The sequence below is a fragment of the Chroicocephalus ridibundus genome, chromosome 5 (assembly GCF_963924245.1).
Source record: "Chroicocephalus ridibundus chromosome 5, bChrRid1.1, whole genome shotgun sequence".
In the NCBI taxonomy this organism is placed as follows: Eukaryota; Metazoa; Chordata; class Aves; order Charadriiformes; family Laridae; genus Chroicocephalus; species Chroicocephalus ridibundus.
This window is the reverse complement of record NC_086288.1, coordinates 1,197,919-1,220,610: the sequence shown is the minus strand read 5'-3', so window position 1 is coordinate 1,220,610 and position 22,692 is coordinate 1,197,919. Positions and strand designations below refer to the sequence as shown.

At 43.8% G+C, this 22,692-nt stretch overlaps 1 protein-coding gene across 1 annotated transcript in view; it reads left to right on the top strand.

The window, feature by feature from the left end:
* The window catches only part of ANTXR2 (ANTXR cell adhesion molecule 2), a 101,647-nt gene that overhangs the window by 25,374 nt on the left and 53,581 nt on the right, over window positions 1–22,692 (top strand). Inside the window, exons 8-10 of the mRNA XM_063335378.1 lie at window positions 2,842–2,902; window positions 3,749–3,844; window positions 8,387–8,456. Coding sequence (XP_063191448.1) covers window positions 2,842–2,902; window positions 3,749–3,844; window positions 8,387–8,456 — 227 coding nt within the window. The remainder of the gene's footprint in view (window positions 1–2,841; window positions 2,903–3,748; window positions 3,845–8,386; window positions 8,457–22,692) is intronic.

Here is a 22,692-nt window from a genome sequence, read left to right as displayed (position 1 = left end):
TGGCTGCTGCAATATGGCAGGGATGTAACAAATTCTGTATATGGAGGAGCTACAGAATAGGGTTTCCTCAGCAGTCCGTTGTGGCGGTGGTGTTGAACAAGAGGATGTTTGGGGCCTGAATGTCACGTCTCATTTTCTTAGAGTACAACAGAGTGACTAGCTGGAAGAACAGAACTCTACTGCCTTCTCTTTTTCCAGCAGCCACACGTGCTTCCTAACGAGTGTTAAAGCAGCAAGCCCCCACCTGCGATTTTGTGGTGATCCTCTCCACTGTGATTAGCCTCTGGGTGTTGCCAGCTGTACCGAGTTCCCCGTAGCACAGACTGGCTCAGACTTGGAGGAACCACGCTGTAGTAAGACACAGGACACAGGCTGACAGGTTTCCACTCTGTTTTGCGGGGAATGTTTCTTTCTGGGACAGCTAGCATTCGGGGAGGGGGCTGGAAGGAAAGCCTTCGCGAGCCCGGGAGAAGAGAGCCCTATATTTGGTGTGGCACTCTGGAAATGAAATGGATGACATCAACTCTCTGAATCTCTCCCTGCTTGCTGTTAAACTAAGGCAATTTATAGTCTTATTTGAATTTATGTCAGCAGAGTGTTTAACTATCCTATCCAAGGACGGCCTTATATAGTAATCATTTCAACTTTTCTTGTGGGCAGTAGGTTTCTAAATAATGACTTTGCAACGCCAGATCATTCTCTGATTGTCCTCAACTGGCAAACAGGGAGCGTAGTACAGATTTTTGTAGAGTTCGTTTCCATCTTGCTGACTTGGCAGCTCAGGTTTCCACAGCAAGGTAGTTTAAAGTTAGTTTTAAATTTTTAAGAGAGGGGCAGCAGAGGGGAGAAGGGAGGTGTAATCACATGCATGCTTTGCTTTGCTTTGTATGTTGCCATTGTTAAATGCAGTTCCCCCCTCTTAAATCTATAGGCAGTTAAGCATGTCCAAGTAGGTTCTTTTCCTGTTTTATATTGCATTTAGAAATACTGTGTTAGAAAAATCACCATCAGATACAATGCAGTTACAGAATGACTACTTTCTAGGAAAAGGCAGATTATGTCTGTCATAGTCTTCTCCTCTGCCCACCCCCCGAATGCATAACACGTCCCTACTTCATCAGGCAGTGGGCAAATCGGGATGGAAAGGTTCTCCATATAGCACCATATAGGTGCTGCTTTAAAAAAAATATTAATGAATTCAGCTGGCTTTGATACTGCCAACTGCTAGATCTGTACTTCATACTAAAGCAAGTCTGTAGTCTCATTGACTTAAATTGGACTCTTCTTGTGACTCATTCTCTTCAGAGGAAAAAAAACCAAACAACCCCAAACAGAACATGTTTTCACAGTACAGGAATAAAACGCTTTATTGTTTTTGCATTTTATTTTGCACAAAATACTCCCCCCCCCCAAAAAAAAAAAAAAAAAAGCTAAGTAACACTTCCTCCCTCTACGCTGAAATAACAATCAAAAAGCTGAGTCCTTTTTTGGAATTGAAGTGAGAACCTCAGCTAATATAAACTGGTCAACTTGCACTGAACTTCAAACGACATTCTTTCCAAAGACCTCTACTGCTGTCTCTCATCCAAGTGTGTGCACCTGCAAGGTCTCTATTTATAAAATACTACAAATGTTTACAAATGGGTTTTGAAGCACTAAAAGGTAATTCGTGCACAACAGTTTGTGGGGAGACAGGTATTATGGAAAGTGTTGAATGAGGCAGGTTATTCTTTTTCTTGGCATGCCTTTTAGTATGTACAGTGACAAATACGTTATTGTTTCTGCTGGCTCTGGCTGTGTAGCAACAGAAATCACTAGCAAGTAGAGCAGACAGAGTAAAAAAAAGACTTATTTAAAGAAGGGAAAAAGGAGCTACCATTAAGACAGAGTTGACATTTACTGACCATTAGGCCAGCTCAGGAGCAGGCAGTTTTGGCAAATGGAGGTAGAGAGGGAACAATAATAGGACTTTCTACTACGCACGTGATTACAAGGACCTGAATTGATTCCACCTAGTATTATGTATGAATGCCTGCTGAAAATGGTCTGCAGTAATCAACACCTGGGTGCTACTCGTGCCCCTGCGTAAGTGACCAAGCATAACTAGATCACTTCATGTATTTGTAAACCGTAACATGGGTCTTGGCTGAAACAAAGGGGCGTATCTGAGACCTGACAAATTGGTCAAAGGTGTCTAGTTCCTCCTTTCCCTTACGCTCTGTCCCTCGTATTTTTAAGTCGCCTGTGGGAGTATGGTTTTGTCCCAGCCTTTTGGAAGAATATTCTCTGACAGGTTGGGGAATCAAAGCAGGCTGACTGGTACAGCAGTGAAAAAAACCCATCTGACAGAAGGCAGCGCAGTCAAGAACGCCGTACGTTCTTGCTCTGCTTTACATAGGGCAGGATGCCAGCACTTGGAATAACGTGCACTTGGCTTGACCCACAGATTGTTGGAAGACTGCTTTTGACTGGATTAGATTTTGGATCAGGCTCCTTGTGACTAATTTTTGGCTTAAACATTAGGATTGGAGTTCATGGAAAATCAGGTTAGGGATCTGGACAGAAATTTAGGGACCAAAATCAGACATCATTACATTTTAAAGACTGACCCGGATTTAACAAACTAATCCAAGTCTTATGAACTCTTAGCAAACTTGACTGTGCAGGCAAGCAGAAGTTTTACATGGTGAAGGCAACGTCCTACAAAGCCAGGCTTGTGCAAATCAAACCTGTAACTGTGCGTGTCTATCTTCTAGAGACAAGCATTTGTTTTAAAATAATACTTCTCACTGAAATAGCACACCGAAACCTATTCATGCCTAGTTTCCTCCTTTGCAATAGGTTTTGAAGCAATCATGCACTGAGATTTTATATTTGGAGCCATCCAGTGTCTGTGTGGGAGGTAAGTTTTTATAAGTTTAAGATAATATTCAATTATTATAGGACCGTGAATTCCCTGTTTGACCCAAAGAAAAACCCCACAGGTCTCTAGAATAAAACATCTCTAAAAAAAAATCCTCAAGGAGTTTTAAGAAAGAGCGGGTCCTTCTCTGTTGACTCATTTTTCTCAATTAACAAATGACAATTAACAAAATGACATTTGTGTCATTTATTAAGTCAAAGAGTTGCACAAAACTTAGGCCTTGTCTTCTTTCTGGGTTTCACAATCCACACAGTTCGAGACCTGTCAAAATAAGGTAGCTGCAAAATCTTGTTTTGATGTTTTTTGTAAAAAGATGGATTGTCTCAATGAAATCGGTGGCCTTGGTAAACAAACCCTTCTCAGTCCTCCTCCGCACAGTTCACGAGTAGCATGGCCCTTACTCAACTTCCAGAGAAACAGTACTAAGGAGACAGTTTTTCTTCGTCTGGCCCTTCAAGTGGGCCTGATCGAGGTTTGGGGAGTCTTCTTGTTATGGGATCCAGATTCCTCATTCATCAGAGTATTCGCTGAGAAACTGTTCCTTAGAGTGCAGCTGAGCCCCAGATCCTGTTGATAGTCAGAGTCAACTTCCCTTTTAATAGGGCTGCCTCAGTGATAAAGATTTGGGAAGAAATCTTTATTTTTCCTCTAGTGACCTAACTGAAAAACCCTCTAACAGGGGTCAATTAAAAAGGAGACATGAGTAAGTTTGAAGCATTACTATGTTGCGCTTCATTTATTGCAGGCTATATTGAAATTCTCCTTGTCTAACTTAGCGCAATGCACTAAAGATCAATCATTTTGGGTTTTCGCTTTTCTCTCCAGAGGAGTTTCAAGTTGTTCTTAGAGGAAGTGGCTTAACCCTTGGTGGGAAAACCGACAGTGTTACTTGTACCTATCACGTGAACGGAACTACAATTCGTAAGTACTGAATTTTGAGATGATCTACTTTTATATTTCCTCCTAAGTGATTTCTTTCACTTCTTGTTACCTCATTTAATTAAAATCAAAAACTATCAAAGAGGAGGAAAACAGGAAAGCTCTGAGCTTTAGTTAGAGGATGCAGGTTATTTCACCTCTTGCTTGGTGGTTTGAATTTGCTACCAATTGCCATTAGCTGTAAAGTGTGACTGGTGTTTGGCAGCCCAGCTGGCTGTGCGAACCAACACCGTGATTACTGCCTGGCTCCTGATGTTCACCTGAGCAGATGTTACCCAGGGAGAAAAACATGACCACAGAGCCTAGCGACCAAGTGCCCTTTCTTGTAAGAAGGCCCGGGCCAAGGCATAGGCTCTTGTCATGATTCCAGAAGGCACTGTTTTCCAAGGTGCACTTACCTTGTTATCTGGGAGCATCTCTGCCCCTTCTGCCCGGTGTCCCAGATGTATAGGCGCTGTGCTGTTTGTTTCAGGGGCTTGGCAGGGTGTGGGTGCCCCTCCGTCACATGGAATCAGCCCTCTTCCTCAAGCTCCTGCAGCAGCATACGATAAGGCCAGGTCAGAACAGCTGGTACTATTTTGTCGCTGTATTTTGACATAGTTCATCAGCTTAGTGTCCCAAGCAGCACTTCTGCTGTCCAACCAGTTCCCTAGCTGGACTGTAATTTCCTGACCTGTGGAAAGGAATTCTGCTTCAGACAGTGACAATGGCATCTTTTACAGTCATTTTTTCTGTAGCATTATCTGGTTTGGGGTTTTTTTGGGGAGAGGGGGGGTACAGATAGGTGTTGTGGTTTGGTTTTTTTTAGTAGTACTCACCATCGGCCGGATGTTACAATCCTTACTTATTCCTCTGTCAAACTATAGGTATCACTGGCGAAATTTTTCTGAGTGGAACACTGCATAAGTTAGAAAAGCTCTAAAAGTAATTGAGAGGTAGTGCAGACTGTTATCTTCTTGCTATTTGATTAAGTATGCTTACAGAGAATTTAATTTTCTGCAAAATATTCAGGACTTGGTCTTCTCCTGCTCAGGGCATTAACTTGCAGCAGGGCAGATGAAAAGTCATGCCAGAATTTGGATTAGTCTCCTTGTGCTGCTCTGTTCCCTGAACTGGCGCAAGGTAGATGATGGTGGAAAAAATGTCATTAATGGAAACTTCTGCCATTTTTTTATATCCAGAAACTGAAGGGGACTGCTAGCATAACTACGTCCAACTTCTTGCTCTAAGCAAGCTGGACTGGAAAGTGACCAAAATGGACCTGTAGAAAAAAAAACCAACTCGTTTTTTCCCTACCTACTGTCTGATTTTTGTATTAGGCTGTCTTAAATTCTACCCAATTGAACATATGTTTCCAGTACATTTTCTTCTTTATTCTGGATATCATATATACTAGAATGGGCTTGCCAATCTCTCCTGCCTGTTAAATATCTAAAATAATTTGGGAGAATAGCAGAATAGCACGATAGTTCTGGATAACGGCAACCTGTTTCAATAAATTCTGCTTGTATAAATTTCCCTTCCGTTTCAATTAAAATTGTCACCTTTGTTTCCTACCTTAAACTATAGCTTGCTTATTTACACTTGTTGCATAAGTTAGCTTCCTAGAGCTAGATTTTGGAACATGGCAAAATTATTGCTGCAGTGGTGTGTTTATCAACATGGTATACCTTTCTTACTTGGAAAAGTGGGCTAACATGCTAGTTTAGTTCCAGGTGAATAAAATGAATTTAACACTATCTAGGGGAAACAGTTGAGACATCAGTTACAGGACCTGATGATAATTAGAACTTAAATTTCAATTTAAGGTTTGCAAGTCATCAGGACTCCTCAGTTCTATTCCTGCTTTGCTTCTGACTTGCTGTTTACCGTGAGCAGTAACTTCACAACACCCCAGTTTGCCCATTTGGGCAATTAAAACACATACCTTCTTCACACCAGTGTTTTCAGTCTTGCATCAATACGGTTATGTTTGTAGCACATTCACGCGTTCAGGATCTTCTGATGGAGTGCAGTAAGGTACTGGTAGCGATAAGGACCTATAAAATACACAGTTAAGGAGGGATTTAGTCATTTTCCATAAGCATCACAAATGTGAGCATAATCCTCCTCTGTCCTGCTGGCGGGTGCTACCATAGTAGTAAGATTTTTGGCGTGATTTAGTAGCAATGCTGGCAGCATTCGCCTAATAGGCTTACGGTACTTAATGATTGGTAGGTTGCGGTGCTGTTCCAATTCGGGGCTGTGCTGTGCTGCCGACGATAGCCCCTAGGAGCTTGGATTTTGATGTGCTCCGTGGTACAGGTGGGGGATGACTCCACTGTGCAGAGCGTCCAGAGGAAGCTGGCAAGGATGGGCAGAAGGCCAGAACACAACCTGTAAGGAACGACAGAAAAGTTCAGTTTGGTACATCTACAGGAAGGGAAGAATGGTCAGAGTAATTGTTAGTTATGGGCCGCTGCAGGGCTGAAAAATGTAAGCTGGGCTCTGCAAATCCCCTGAGAGGAGCGCAAGGAGCAACAGGCTTTGAATTCTGCAGCAGGTCTAGGTGAGGTATTGGGAGAATGCTTCTCACTGTGAACGTTTCTCAGGCCTGGAATCCGTTACCTGGAAAGCCTTTTAACAGCCTAGGTGAGTGTGACTGAAGAATGTCTGAAGCATGTAGCCTTTCAATAACCTTTTGAAACGTCTTCTGACTCTGGTTTCTCCACTTCCCTGATTGCGCAGTCTTTTATAGTTGTACGGCACGTGTATGTCTGCTTTGCCATGGTAGAAATAACTATATATTTGCACAGGGTGAAGCCCCCAAATACTTGCTAGCATCCGATGTGAGAATTTCCAACTAGATCTCTGGGCTGCTTTTTTTTTTTTTCCCCTCTTGGCTTCAGGAAAGGGTGCAGTAAAGCACACGAAGGGAGGGGAACAGCATAGTGATGTATTTATTATACGTTGCAGCATAAAAACACAATCTGCTGTATGGGATCTTGCCAGAGGCCTGCTACAACCCACCCGGGTTCTTATCTTCAGCAATGGACAACAGCAAATGCTTACGGAGTAGTATAGGAAGGAAATTGGAAAATTCAACGTGATTCGTCCCCTGATAGGCAAGCTCATTCCGTACAGCTCTGTGCTGGGCTCCAAGCCCTTTTTTTCTTGGAGGAAACCTAAGAGAACAGTGCAGCTCGGACGGACAAAGAGGTAGGAAGGACACTTTGAGCAGTAGTGGGAGGAAGGAGACGGTCCCAAGAAAAGTAAAATTGTTGCTGTGTCACTACATTCTCCTCTACGAAAACCTGTCAGTCTCTCAGTGGAACCCTCACCATTTGAGGGCATAACGGAGCGTACCTGCGTAAGGATGTACTTTAATGTTAGCTCCCCTTCCTGATAGCCTGGGCTCCGCTTTGCGACCAGCCCCAGAGCAAACCGTTATTTTGCCTCTACTTCTGGTTTTAGAAGATGCATTTGGCATGTTTCTCTTTCTGCATTTATAAAGAACCATTACCAAATGCTAGAAAGGAAACCTGCCAAATGTAGCTGTGGGATAGAAAAATAATCTATGAAACATACCATTAAGACAAAAACATATGGCAATGTGCTAATCCCTCTTCCCCACCTCACAACTAGCCCCGAATCTAGGCCAAGCAGTCAGTGCAGATTATAGCAAATAAGAAAAGCTCATTTATGCTAACAGCTCCTCCTTCAGCTGCCCCTGAACTACTTCTCTGTCTGCCTGTTCCCGAAATGCAGGACAGAGTCATCTCCAAGTTCATCTGGCAGATCATTTATCTGCTCTCACCCCTAATCAGGAAATAGTCCGTGCGTGCGGGAGCAGTCCCAGTTCCAGTACAGGAATTAAGTCCTACCACGGGGAAGTCTGGGAGGATGGTTCTGCACACAGGAGCAGAATTTTTCCCAGTTTACCGGGCATGAGGAAAAAGAGCTCCCTCCTCTCCCTTTCACAGCTGCAGAAAAGGAGTGCTCTGCTGGACATAGTGCTCTGCAAATAGATGCTTTGTAAGTTTAACAGATTGATGAACAGCTAGAGATCGAAAAGCATGAGAAACTCTGGAGCAGTAGACACTCCAATCACAACTGATAAAATAGTCCTTGAATGCAACACACAGGGTTGGAGTGAATTAGAAGCAAACCTTCAGCTTCCAAGTATTAGGAAATCCCTAGTAATGTTTTTCACTTTTTGCAACAGTAGGCTCAATTCTAGGAAATTATCTCTCTGGAAGAACATGAGCTGAATTGAGTAAAATAAAGTAAGCGACGTAACATGGGCTCACGTTCGCGCTTAAAGCCAACTCTTGGTTTCTATGTTCGAGGTGGGGCTTTAAAAAAGCAGCAGCTTTATTCCCTACCTTGGGCCTTGCTCGCAAGTTCCACACGCTACCAAAGCTGTAACCAGCCCACTGTGAGAAGGGAAGGGACTCGATAGCATGTTCACACATCAGCTTCTCATTTAAGCAGCACAGTGTATTAAGCTCCTGTGATTAGTTTTCTTTTTTTTTTTTTTTTCAGATGAAAAACCAAAAACAGTGGAATCTGATTTTTTGCTCTGCCCTGCACCAATCCTATACAGAAGTGGCCAGTAAGTACTTGAAAAAATGTCATCCTGTGTTTTGCTGGAATGGGACCCATGATTGCTGCTGTGAATCATGAGGGCTTTTGGCTGGAGGCAGTCTTTTGTTGGTTTTATGGGAGGTGGTTTGTTGTTGCATTTTTTTCTCCCCATTCTTGTGTTATTTCCCTGGTGTATTTGCCAGCTTTGGAATGGGTTTTAAATAGTCATCTGTGACCAAACCAATTTGGACAGTGCCTTAAAAATGAATATTCAGCCAGTTTATTAAACACTGAAAAGGTCTGGCTTGTCATAAGTTTTATGCAGATTAGCTGTTTTAACAGGGCATAATATGCTCTCTTCTGGATAATCTTTAGGCTCATTGTTAAATAGATTACATTATCACTGACACTTACAAGCTATTATTAAAATTATGTGTCAAGATGCGTACCACTGCTCAACATGCAATGATAAAACGAGGCAGTAATTTAACAACGGCAGCAATCTCCGAACAGCACTGTGGCTAAACTGCAGTTCTCGCCTTATTCTAAGTGTCACTGGCCAGGGCTGCACATTACTTCTGGCCCTTGGAGAACTAACCCTTCCCTCCTCCTTGCAAATTCAGACATGCCCTAGGCTTTTGAGATCACTTCGACTCCATTGTTCCGATTTGTGAAACTAAGATAATCAGAAGCCAGAAAACTGCATGTCAGATCTTGGCCCTGTAGGAGGGCGAAGGCTTTCAGGCTGTTGACTTTCTCCCTGTTTCCCAAGTAGTCCTTCTCAGAGTTATTTGGGATGAGGCTGACGTTAATCCAGTGGGAAGCACGGCAGTTTTTACAGCTCTGCATTGTCATTTTGCTGTGGCAATTCTTTGCAATTTAAGAACCAAGCCTATTGCATAGCTGATTTGCAGTACTTACTTTTCTGAGTTAAGCAACAATCAGCCGCCTCAGTTGTGCTGTAAGACCGATAGCAAAACCCCAAATACACATCTGTTTTGTGCATTAAATGGCAAGCAGGAGGAGAAAAGTTGGAAAGCTGTAGAATTAAAAAAACATCAGTGATTAACCCCAGTGGAAGAGAGCGGGGTGAATCACTGCAGAGGAGCCGCATCGCAGGCTCTGAGCGGCAGCCAAAGCTCCCCTCTGGGGAGCGGCAGTGCAGGGAAGACACGCATGGAGCGGAGTTCCACGGACAGCAGAGGAAGGGGTGAGCTTTTCACGCTGCTACGTTTTCCCGATGCTCGGGCTGCCTTTCGCATAGCTATGGGAAACACGGATCTCGCCCAACGTGCAGCAGGAGTTTGTTAGGGCCTTGTGCCTTTACACTCCTGCTGCGTTCGGCTACACGTGGTCAGGTGCCAGCTGCACAGCAACACAGCTGTAACAAACCCCTCTGCTACCTAAACCAGTCAGCACCGTGCCCAGCTGTAAGAGCTCACCTTGTCATCAGAGCCACGGCAATCGGTCAGGTTAAGAACGCCTCCTCCTCCTGCCAAGTATTTCAGCCGAGTTACCTCACAACACAAAACCTGCACCAAACTAGGTGCCCAGTATTAAGCATCCCAACTGTAAATGCTTTTCCACACGCTGTTAGTCTGCGAGTACGTAAACAGCCTGGACTGCTGAATTCACATGGAATGTGTTGGATATTTATGTACATTAAAGCACAGTGGAAGTTAGTTGAACACACTGCCTTTTCTCTTGCTCGGTGGAGAGCTTGGTTGGCCTGTGAAGCATTATTGAAAGAGACAACTCGCCACACAGTAAGAGCAGATCAAGCACCTGATCACAGCACCTTTCCTCTCAGCAGTGTTTGTGAGAAAGAACGCTTGAACAATACACGTGAAGTTGTATAGGTTCACAGGGAAGGTTTTTTTCCAAAGGTTAGTGTGTGAAATATACTCCCATAACCTGATAGTGAAGTAGTTACAGCTTTGGCCCAGAGATAAACAGTTTGCTATGCCGAAGACTGACAGCTATGAGAGATATTTACATACTTGAACTCTTGACTTTCCATTGGCACAGCTCAGACTATTGCTGGATAACTCCCAGTAATTCCTCATGTAGCGGAGCTAATATTAGTTGCTAATGTAGCAACAACCAGTCTGCTCTTTTTCTAGTTCTGAAGAGAACTGGAATGAAGAGCAGCACAAGCAAAGTTAGCTTTTTGACTTCGAAACCTGCAGCTTTGCGTCTGTGTAAATGGTAAAGACTCACTTAACAGGTTTCATTATGTTTTACTAATTGGAGACACTTCTTGTTGACTGGTGAGTTTGCGGTTTTCTCATGCAGAACAATAGAAACCCATGTGGAATAGATCAAATGCCAAAGTACCCAAGATGTTGGGTTAGTAAACCCCTGGTCTCCTGGACTTACGCCATCGTGTATTTTTACTTTCTTTCCAACTGCTGGCTGCATTTAGCTAGGAGCCTCCAAAATGCCAGCTGTAGTTTTAACCAAGCGTTCTTTTCAAAGGCTGTTTTTTCACAGTACCACGTAGCAGATGGATGTGGTATCCTTAGGTTATGTGACAACACGACTGTGCTGCTTGCGCCATTTAAAATACCTTCTTGTCCTGCCACTTCTGAAGCGCAAAATTACATAGTCTGCTTACAAAACCAGCTCATTTCAAAAGACTCCTGACGAGCTAACAGATGACAATTGGGATTTCTACATGAGCAACCTATGCATTATAAAAAGTGTTAGATAATATTGAAATAATCCAGAAAGGAAGAGTGCCCTGTACACCCTGCAGGAAGATGAGGAGACAAACCCAAGTTGAATTGCTTTGCTTCATGTACTTTGAGATATCACTTATATACTGTGAGGGCAAGTGTAACATTGCAACTAAACGGCTTTAATGAAAGGGACTCAGATTGTACTACATTAACCATTTAAAAGCCACAGATTTTTCAGGTCTTGCAGAATATTTGAGAGAATTAGTTCCCCTTTTTAGCTCAGGCTTGAATTTGGTGGCCGACCACAGCTCCAGGGAATCAAACTGAATCAGAGATGTCTTTGACCTCTCTGTTACTGCAGATGTTTCTGTAGTCGTTTACTTTGGAAAGAAAACAGAACCCTTGCCTCTTTGGAAGGCCAATATAGGAAAAAGTGGTATATTTTTCTAAGTCTGCGTTCTTGTGCTACCTTTGCTTTTGTTCTTTTCATTTTGCTCTAAGTTCTTTGAGTACTCATTCAGAAAATATATCTGTAGGCTTCACTCGACAGACCAATAGCTTCTGTTCTTCTAAGCCAGGGGTAAAATCCCCTCTGCCTTCAATGGAAGGACTATCGGAACAGCATACATTTCTGTTACTTCCCCAGCATTTACAAGTTCTCTTTTATTTGATGAACAGGTGACAGTGATTAAAGATTAAAATAGCACGAGTGCAGTACCTCACTGAAATATTTGTAGCGAATATTTACATGTCTACTACTGAACTAGCTGGGTTTGTTTGAACTCTAGTTTCTCATTGGAGCATTACAGTAAGATAGTCTGGATTTGCAGGCGCTACTGAAAACATCCAGTTTGATCACGTGAAGATACTCATCTAAGCAAAGCAAGAAAGGTTAGGTCTAGTCTATGCAGTGGATTATTCAGAATGAACGAAGAGGCTGAGAAAATACCACTGTTCTTAAAAAAGGTTCAGAGAACTGCAGAAGTTAGTTTTTTAACGCAGCTGCAGTGCTGCCGGCCAGCTTCCACCCTTCTGCATCCTGCACTTGGATTCATACAGTGGTTGCTCTAAGGTTAGCTCATAAAAATTAAGCGAGTATTTACCCCTCAGGTCGAACAAGACAGATAAGCTTCTCATAACTTGAAATACATTGACTAAGCCTATCTGAGTATATGTAAAATAAAGTTCGTTATGTGTTTCAAAAGACAGGCAAACATCAGGTTAAATGGGATCACTGCTCTAAGTATGACGCTGTTTCCAGCCCTCAGTGGGGCGACTTGGGCGCCCTTGTGGTGAATGGCACTCGACTCTACCTGCTGGAGGGGGGCCCTGGGACAGAAGTGGGCAGTATCTTTCTCCTTGGGCTTGTAAGCTTAAGCGATAACCAAGGCAAAAAGGACAAATACAGACATAAACCCGAGTGCAAGTGAAACCTTGAATTCACAATCAGGTCACACGCAGAGATGGTACAGTCTGCACTACTGTTTTTTAATGACCTTCTTTGCCCTCTCTTCAAATCATGTTGGCATATATCCCTTCCTACATCCTGTCCAACATGAACAGCTGGTGGCACTTAAAGAGCAAAGATTAAATAGGAATTATTTTTTGCGTGGTTGGAAAGAAAATTACTACGCTTGTATTCCCAAAGTCTTAGTTGCCCCCAGTTTCAAAGCAGGTGACTGAAGTTTAGTCTCCAGTGTGCAGTTCACTTGAAGCAATGCACACAACAACGCACAAACCAGTCTGGTAGCCATCAACAGTGGTTTGTTTTTTTTTGTTTTTTGAAATGTATTGCTAGTAGTAAGGGCTCCTGGCAACAGCACCAGTTCACAAGTTTACTGGTAACTTTAAATATATTTCCTATCCAGACATTCCAATAAGAACTTACTGAGCGAAAAATTAACCTTATTGAGCAAGTCTTACTAGAGTCTGAACGTAATGGGAAACTAAATAGTTCACACTCTTACAACTGTAAAAAAAAGTAAGAACTTTTGTCCTAGAAGGAAAACAGCATGGGAAGCGATCTCTAGGAGCGAGCACGTTGCTTTGTGTTTCTGAGCTGCAGTGCTACCTTGAGACATGCTTTTATTTGTCTATTAAGCAGATTTCTCACAGGAGGAGCCTGTGTCATTCAAGTCTTTGTTCTTCCTGCTGAGAACAGCTGCTTTGCTTGTTTGGCACTCGGTTGTGAATGGGATGGCAGCTCACAGGGAATTCAGAAACACCGACAGCATTGTGCCGTTTCTGCACTGTCACTTCTCAGGTCTTGGGATCTTAGAATTCTTCTGTTTCTGGTTTATCACTGATTTCCTTTTGGTTCTGTCTCTACAGACATAAGTCTGTGAAGTCTATCAAGTCTGATACTGTGCCCTAGCCCTCTGGAATAAAAAGATGAGGGAAGAAAGAAGTATTTCCATATTCCATCTCCATGCTTTATGTCACACTTTCAGCCTTTAAGTAACCTTTTTCAGGAACTAGGTTAACCACCCATTGCATCCAGGGTCTTCCTCTTAAGGAGTTTCTCAACTTCTCTACATATGAAAATAAAACCGTTATTTTGTTTTCTGTCTCACTTTCAGAAAAGAAATTGTTTTCTCCACAGCAGGAATAAGTCCTGTAATGTTTAGTAATGCTGTCTGGCCGTTTATGTTCGACGGTTTGCATTACCTGCCCACTGTCTATTTTTGTTTAGACAAACAAGTGTTTTAGACAAACTAGTGCTAAAACAAACTCAGTTTCTTTTTGTAGCCTGTGATAGCCTGAATGCAGGCAAGAATTTTCTCTCTCTAGGCAAAGCTTTGGTAGTATGATTTTAATCTCTCAAGTACAGACTCACAGCAGAATTAGCTGCTCCGCGTTTTGCTGTGGATCCCATGCGGGGCTGAGGACAATGGGAATTAACCACAAGCTTCCAATGAAACATGGCTTTGAGAGCATCTCTCCGTAGGGGCTGAAGGGAAGCCAAGGTTCTGTCTTCTGGAAGAGCTTGTAGCTCTGTGCAATTGCAGAGGTAGACTTGTGAATCCAGTGCGTTTCTTCCTATGGGTTTCTGACAAATTAACATAAAAACCAGTTTAAAGTAAAACAGTACTGTGTGGGAATCTGTTTAAAACATATTCATTGCAGTTTACAGGATGCACCAAAAAGTACCTGCTCACTACTTCAGGGGCCTTGGGCACTCCTTACAGCAGCTCTGCAGGCGGAGACTACAACTAGCTGAAAGGCTGGGACTTCATGGCCGAGCCGTCACTGGCACTCTTGCCCTCTGTTTCTGCCTCCCTGGGAAACAGTCTCTGCACACAAAGAGGAAGCACGTGCTTCCTATTTAATTTTAGGTGCTGCGAGTGAAGGATGTTTCCTTGACAGTGGAACAGCGGTACTTTGAGTCTTGCTTTCCGGTTTTGAAGTGCTGTTTTTATAAATACCAGCACCAGATTTAAGAGGAAGAGCATGGACACGTGAAAGCAGACACAGCGAAGATGAATGGATTGCAAGCTCAGTCCTGCAAATTACCTTGTTTGGTTTCTAGACAGCTGCTCTCATTCCAGAGCAGCTGAAAGGTGTTCTACAAAATGGTTGTTATGGCAGGCTTCTAACAAAGGATCCTAACTATTCCCCCACCTGCCCCTGCTAGCCCAAAGATAGAGCATATTACGCCTTTACTCCATCCACCGCTTCTTGTGGCATGAACCTGGGAGCCAGGAACTTAACACATCACTTTTGAATTTCATTTCCCAGGGAACAAGAGCAGCCAGCCGTGTTTCTGAGTTCATCGTGCAGGCAGAGTGCCATGCAAGTGCTTGCATCTTCAGGGATATGTACACTACATGCGGAAGCAGCCAAGCCATCCTTTTTCGAGTTCCACTTGACTATACCAAGAAAAAACTTTTTCCACTGTTAATTCCTTTTCTTCTCCAACACCTGTAGGTTCTTAAACAAGCCTCCCTGCTCCCTCCCACGTGCTCACAGTATTGAGAGGCACACAGTTAAGGCAATTACCTGGAGCACTGCAGTTTTCATTAGTACACACTGATCAGATTTCACACATCTATTTTTTACTGTGGCGCCTTTACGCCATCTTTACTTTTACCCTCCTTTTCCTGTGGTTGATAGTGGCTTTTAAAAAGGTAAAAGCAGTGTTAAAGAAGTGACGCTTTAAGTAAGGTGACTGATGTTTAATATGTTTGCCTAATTAACTTCTGGCTAATAATTCTAACCCATTAAGTAGCTAGTTAGTACATGTTTCGAATAAACACATCTGGTCCCTCAATGAGTGAAGGTTCTGCCTGCCTGTGGGTGACAGATGTGATGGTAGTTTCCCCAGTGCTCTCCTTTAAATAATTAACAGCACACTGGTGAGGTAGCCTTAGACAGCCAGCTGTGTACTCTCAGAGCTGTGTCTGCCCACATGTGCCTCATCTCTGTACTCCACTCCAGCTATTACATTCCCTCTTCTTCGCTATTTTCAAAAGCTGCGTGTAGCTCTAAGAAACACACTTTTAAGTAACTGTGGGCTCTTGGCTTCTGGTCTGAAAGGCAGCAGGAGAAGTAGTAATAACGTGTCAGGCCACCCAAGGGGCAAACGGGTTAGAATTCACAAGCCCTGCAGATCGATCTCTCTTAGCAAACAAAGGGCATTTGAAGCAGTCCCGCCCTGCTGTTTCTTTACTTGGAGTCGCTGGGCTAGGTTTGGAAACAACCTTCTTCTGAAGGGAATGTCATCTTGTGGTAGCCTTCTTCTGTATGTGGTGGTTAGCTTTCTAGGCTGGAACAGCTGGTAATTCTTATCCTATCTTGAAAGTGAGAAACACTAACATTAGTTACATGCAGAAGAGCTCATTCCTTCCAACTCAGCTGTCATTTTGTTTTTCAGATTTTGGCTTTTTGTGGTGGGGCTGTTCAGAGTTACATTTTTTTCCTCCAGACCAAGGAAGGAATTATGTCAATAAATTAAGTAAACAGCAGGATATTTTCTAAGAGGCTAATTTGCACAAAAATTACTTCTTGAAAGTGAGACTTGAGTTCTTGCTTACCACAGGGCAAGGTAAGATTTATTCCTACTTCCGAGGGTCCGGGAACCCTGATCGTTCTGTGCCTATACCGTAATGGTTAACACGCAGCTGCCATTAGTTGTAGTGATATGGGCTCAGTCTGTGACCTTTGTTTTGTAAGGCATCAACAATAGCACAGCTGCCCCTGCATAGTTGAGATCTCAAACCTGCAATTTGGCAAGAGGAACAGAACAAATTGGATAAATATACATAAACACATTGTGAAGGAAGGGAAAACAGAACAGAATGAACCAGAGCATCATCCTACAACTTGTTTGATAGGGATGATTTAAGTAGGCATATGGTATAGTTAAATGTGCTTTCAAAAACATTGGCCCGATTCTTCAAGCAAATATGAAATAAATATCTAAATAGAAAGAGAGCTGATACAGTATCATTAGTTCTCTCGAAGGAGGCATATGAATGCCTTTGGAAATGTGTGCGAGTGGGGGCTGGGCGTGAATGATAAGCAGATTTACATTCCCACACACAAAGTGTCATTAACTTATTGTTCAGATTACACAGTTGTACTTCCTTCTAACACTGCAAGCATTAGGAAGAAAGCAGGCAATAAGCTAATATTTAGACCAAACCCAGCACCAGTTCTCACATCTTATGAGTTGAGCATTGGCATAACAGACCACTGCAGCCGCAGTGGTACCTCTCACAGGCAGTTTCCATCCAAGAGTCATGGTGCCTACAACACGCGTGTTTGAGAACTGAAAATCACTGCTGTGCTCATCCTACATTCCGACCTTTCAAGGCTGTGGTATTTAGGAACTCAGTAACAATGGGAAGTTAAAATTAGCCTTTGTCTTTCTGCATTCCTTTTACCAGATGGAACAAAAATACAAAGTAGATAAGCTAAGAAATCCTGAACGCATTATTACAAAGTAAGCCTAAACATACATTTATATGATGCTCTTCACAAATAACACCAGGTACATCTCCCACATAACCGCCATGCAAATACTCGAATACACAAAACCACGTGATTCCCAGAGCTTGTAGGTAAATGCACAAGATGTCTTCGTTCAGACAAGCCTGTAACTTCATCAAGTTCATCACTTTGAGTAGAATCTTTGTCTGCCTGAAGGAGCATTGAGAAAAGTTGCGCGTAACTTAATTTCTTGTGACATGGAACCCAGTAGCTGAAAACCATATGAAGGAGGTAATTACTGGTGTTTTCTGTGGCTGGAATTACTGTAATTAATTTTGTTTTGTCACTTTTTCCTCCTTGGCTGAGACAGGGAAAATTTTGGGAAATCTTGGAAGGTTGGAGAATTCGTGCCAAAGAAGGGAAGTTTATGCAAGCTGCAGATTTGACTTGCACGTCTTTGAGAGTCGTTTAAGAAAGGATTAATATTTCATGGAGGGTGTTGAGCATTTCCCATTGCCTTTCCAACTAACAAGTTGCAGTTCCCTTCTTTTTGTGGTAATACTAACTGAACAGCCTTATCATAACTTTTGTGACAACTAAAGCCAGAAGTTAATGTGGCTCCAGAATTAAACTACTTGCTAACGTAAGGGGCGATGCGTGTGACGAACGCTTAGCCACTGCAGAGTGAGGCAACTGGTTTCAATGTTCAAGTGTGCATTTAAGGACCCATTTGCCAAGTCTGTTTCTCAGCCTCTAAACTACACTGTAACTACATATTGCTTGAAGAATATCTTGTCCCGAGAGAAGAGGAGTAATTAAGATTAGGATTCAATAGGATTTCTCATTTGAGAGGTAGCTTCTTGACTAAGATATTTCACGTTCTAGGTAATACCAGCCATTTCTAGGAAAAGGCAAAAGCACAGTAAACCCACAGCACTAGTTACCTCCGGGTAGCCAGTTGTTCAGCTGTTCCTTAGGAAGCTCTCGCTGAAGGAGAGCAGGCGGTCGCTGTTGCAAAAGGAGGTACCAGCCATCAGAACAGAGACTTCTGTTCCTTCCCAAAAGGAAGGAACTTCCCAAAGCCAGCCTTCCCAAAGCCCTTCCGCCTCCCCTGGCCACGGCAGCCCGGCAGTTTCTAGGCCGGGGCTGGAAGGAGAGCCCACACCAAAACAAGAAATGAGGAAGTGGTCTATGCCTGCCCCCTTTTAACTCCCTGCTGCCCTAGTCAGCCATGTGAGGTCCTCCTGCGCATAGATTAGTAGGACGCCATCTCCAAATCGTGGTGTTTTCACCTGTTCTCATTCCAGAGCCTCTACACTCAGGTGACTGGAATACTTCTCCATCGTAGACCTACTCATGGCTAATTAGGCCCATTGATTTGATAATAACATTATCCTTCAACGTAATCAGCTGGTCTTCCCCAGTAGCGCTGGATAAAGAGAGTTGATGTGAATCAGATCCTCTCCCACCTGAGCTAACTCCTTTATTAGTGAAATCACTGAGATTCAACATTTATTTTCAGTACCAGCGCTTAAGTTGTTTATTTTTTTCCTATGCAAGCATTTTGTTCCAACAAAAATAAAAAAGCCGATGGTTACCAGTCACTGGTTATTCACATGGTACAATCTCCCCCCTCCAAAATAGCTAGAGAAATAAACTCGGGTGGGGGGAAACCAGAAATATGGCTGGATTAGGCTTAATGTCTGTTATAAATATTAACTTCTGAAAATATTTTAGAAATACATTTAGTTTGACACAATTAGGTTGTAATGGGAACTATTCACAGATGGAAACATCCTCAATGAATTGTATAGGCTAACGGGCTCCTAAGACATATGGATCCGATGTTAAGATCAGTAGTAATTTCTAATGCAGTCCTTCACGTTCCTCAATAGGGCACACAGTGTTCCCAGAGCATTAAGAAAGCGTGCGTGAGCAGAACTAAGTGCTTAATATTATGCAGTGGACATAGTATCCTGAGCTGAATTAATGGACTAATTTAACATAATAATGACATTTCATACCCTGTTACTGCAGGTTCCCATGATTCCATGAGATCAGAGCTAATTCATTGCTGGCTTCCAGTTCCTTCAAATTCTCCAGCGCTTCCCAGCAGTGAAATACTTACAAATCTCTGCACTTCTCTCCATTTCCCATGGAAAGCCAAACCCAAACGGCGTATTGAACATTCTGCTGAGAAAGCTAGGTAGTTCTGGGGTAACAAGAGGGGATCCTAAGAGAACTGTAATTTGAACTTAAGTTAGCGCTAAGCTACACTGGGTGACGGCGGGGGGAAGAGTTTGTGCTAAGTCTTCACCCAAACCCCAAAACATCGTACTGATTTGCATAGAGTGCAGGTCTTGCTGTCCTTGGGAAAATAATTAAATATTCCTTTTTATGCCTGTGTGGTTGGTGGGAGGAAAACAACTGACCGTTTATTGCAACTGCAGCTTATTAACCGTCCCCAGTACAGTTCCCGTTGGCTCCAGTAAACAGAGTCCTGTGCTTCCCAGGTGTAGCTGCCCCTTGGCGCAGCGGAACTGCACGGTTGGCTCTGAGGGAGCTTGCTGCGTCCTTATGCCGCTGGGGCGCTTGAGCTTGGAAAAGCAAGAAAAGTGGAAATACTCGGTGGCTTTGTGTTGCCTCCTCCTGCTGCAGGGATGTGTCCATGGACATAAAGTCAGATTTGTGGTCCTGGAGTGTTTGCTAACTGAGAACAGGGGAACGGAAACCCTGTGCTTTGGTTGGGGAGAGCGTGTGGGTAAATATTAGCTGTATCTGCAGCAAAGAATGGCCAACAGTTTAAAACTCGGGTCAGTCAAATGAAACCCCTGTGTCCACACGCTGTTGGAGCTGACCCCAGTGAGACACCATCACCCACCACACAGGGTCCTAGGGCTGTCTCCCCGCCCCAGCGCTGAGAGTAGCTGTGTCCCCACGTGTGCCACTGCCCCTGCTTCTCAGCCTTCAGCCGGAGAAAGAGGGGTGGCATGGCAAAGGCTGCCTCCCGAGGGGAGGGCACTATTGTCTGAGAGTGGAGCTTTTTCCTTCAAACTCTAAGCCACGAAAAGCTTGCCCTGACGGACACCTCCTATTTGCTGCAGCTGCGAGCAGTGGTGACTATTGCTGTGTCAAAAACCTGACCATGCCGTTGTCAGTCACAGGGTGTTCCAGTTTCCCCATCCCTCAGGTGACAACCAAAACACAGTATGGTCATGGTGGCACCCTGTTGTGCTGCTAGACTGCTGTGTAGGGGATGGTAAATTACACGGGGGTCAAGTGACAGGCCCGAAAAAATTACACTGAAGTCCGTAGTTCCACCCAACCCCTCTCCCACCACTGCTGCTGATTTTCCAGTGTGCGGTTTTTGTATACGCGTATATGTCTGCAAAGACACACAGGTAGGTATGGTTAGATATGTTTAGAACACATAGGCGCACTTACTACTGGCTTACTAATACTAACTGTGTAATACCGCTACATATTAAACCATGGAGGTAGGTTTTTTTAAGGGAAAGCACCCTTTTAAATACATAGATCTATTTTTTCCTTCCTACTACGTACAGCATTTTAGCTGTTTTAATGCTGGCACTTGATTCTAAAATACCTTTGTCACCATAATTTTAATAACTTTTTGAGCAGTTGCCAGTTTAATTTTCAGTGCGTGAAAATTGGAGGTAAATTATTTATTACTTCCAGCAAATGTCTTTCACAATTTTATTTAATTTTTTCATCTTTTTTAATGGGTCATAAAATGGCAGTCTTTTATTGGCTACTCATAAAGTAAGGAGCAAATGAATACTTTGCAAATAGGTTACTGTGGATTGAAATGTCAGCTGTATTTCACAGGGTATGAAATTCTTCAGACCGGAGCTGTAGTGACATATGGCAGTGGGCCACATTCCTCTTCCGTAACAATAAAACAGCCCTGGACATAAAGGAAAGAAAGAACGGCAATTGTTGGGTCTTCTCAAATTATATTTTTTGGTAAATTATTTAGTAGACCAGCTGACGGGCCATGACCGATGCAGTTGAAAGTTGCAAGAATCTTGGGCTTAACGTTGGTCATAAATAAGAACGTTTTGTAAAAGTTCTTTTCAGACCAAGTTTTCCAGGACTGATTCCCATCCAAAAGGTGATACTTCACAGACGAAATATAGGAAAATCCCTTCCACATTGAGCAAGGCCTATGGCCTGTAAATAAAAACCACGAGTTTTTCCTATTACAATGAAATAGCTTTAGGAACGTGGACCACCGGAAAATTGCACGTTAGACCCGCGGTACATAAAAAGCAGTAGAGTTTGTGAGTATCTGCGTGGCATGTTAATGCCACATGCTCATTAGCCCCAGTTTGACGTCTCTTTGGCTGCGCTTGACTCCAGTGCAGTGTCAGAAGTGATCGGGCGATAGGAACGAGCATCCTGGCAAAAGCCCCGCAAAGCTGCTGGGTTTGGGTACTGCTGCGGGACGGCGGGAAGGGCTGCACTGGCCTTTCCCTGCAGGCGGCTGCCCGCAGCCCTGTTTCCCAAGCTGGCTGTAGAGAGCTGCTCGACTCCTCGTGTTTTGGGTGTAGCTGGCAGAAGGCCTGGGTGTTTGTGCCTGGCGTGAGCGGGCCCCGATGAGCGGCACCTCAAGTGTCGCCCCGGGGGTCTGCGTCCCCTTGCCCTGCGCAGGGATGGAAAACCCACACCCTCAGCCATGCAGAACGTGGCACCCCGCCGAGGAGAGGGTTCTCCGGGCACTGGGGGGTGAGTTCCCGGGTTGCCACAGCAACATCAACATTGACACTTCCTGATTCTTCGTGGGTTTTATTCGGGGTTGACCTGAGGTGACTCTGTTCCGCAGCAGCTGTCAAGAGCTCAGCACTTGGTTCTGTTCCGTGTGGTACAAGCTCGTATCCATCTAACCTTTCTGTGCAAAAGTGGGGCTGTGCGAGCAGGGCTGTTGGAGCGGAGGGACAGCCCGCCCTGGCGTACGTGGTGGTGCTGGCTGCCACCACGTTCACAGGGACGTGGCACGGCGAGGGCTCGGACACGCGCCTCACGCCAGCACCCTCTTTCCTTGGGGCTGGGGTGGTACTCGGACACCTTCCCTTCTCTTGTCTCGCTCGTTCTACCTACCGCAGCAGCAGGAGAGGCAATTTTCCTTTAGCCTTTGGAAAGCAATTGAGATATGAGCATAGTCATGTAAATCAAATAATTGTTGGGAGATCTGGCTATACAGACTTACAAATTCAGGCACTTAATGTCTGTGGAGACATTTTTGAGGCATTTCTGACCACCTCCATCAGGAGGCTGACCAAAGTCTATGCTGCTCCTTCCCTTGGAGCATCATGAAAAATCACTGCAGTCTCATAACCCTTGAAATTGTATTCCCCCAGTCTACAGAAGAAAGCATCAGCAGAGGCCCAACAATTTAGAGATGTCACCGGGTGGCACAGGCTGGTTCAGCACTGAGCTGATCTGCGCGTTACTGAAGGAACCCGATACTCGCAAAATACTGACAATCACCAGTGCGAGATGAAGGTGCCCCAAAAATAGAATCACTGCCGAATGTCACTTTATTTTCCAAATATTTACAGTTTATGCAGAGTGCTGAGCTAAAGGCCTCACACACGTGGCCAGTTCCAAGTAAACGCTATATGTATTTAC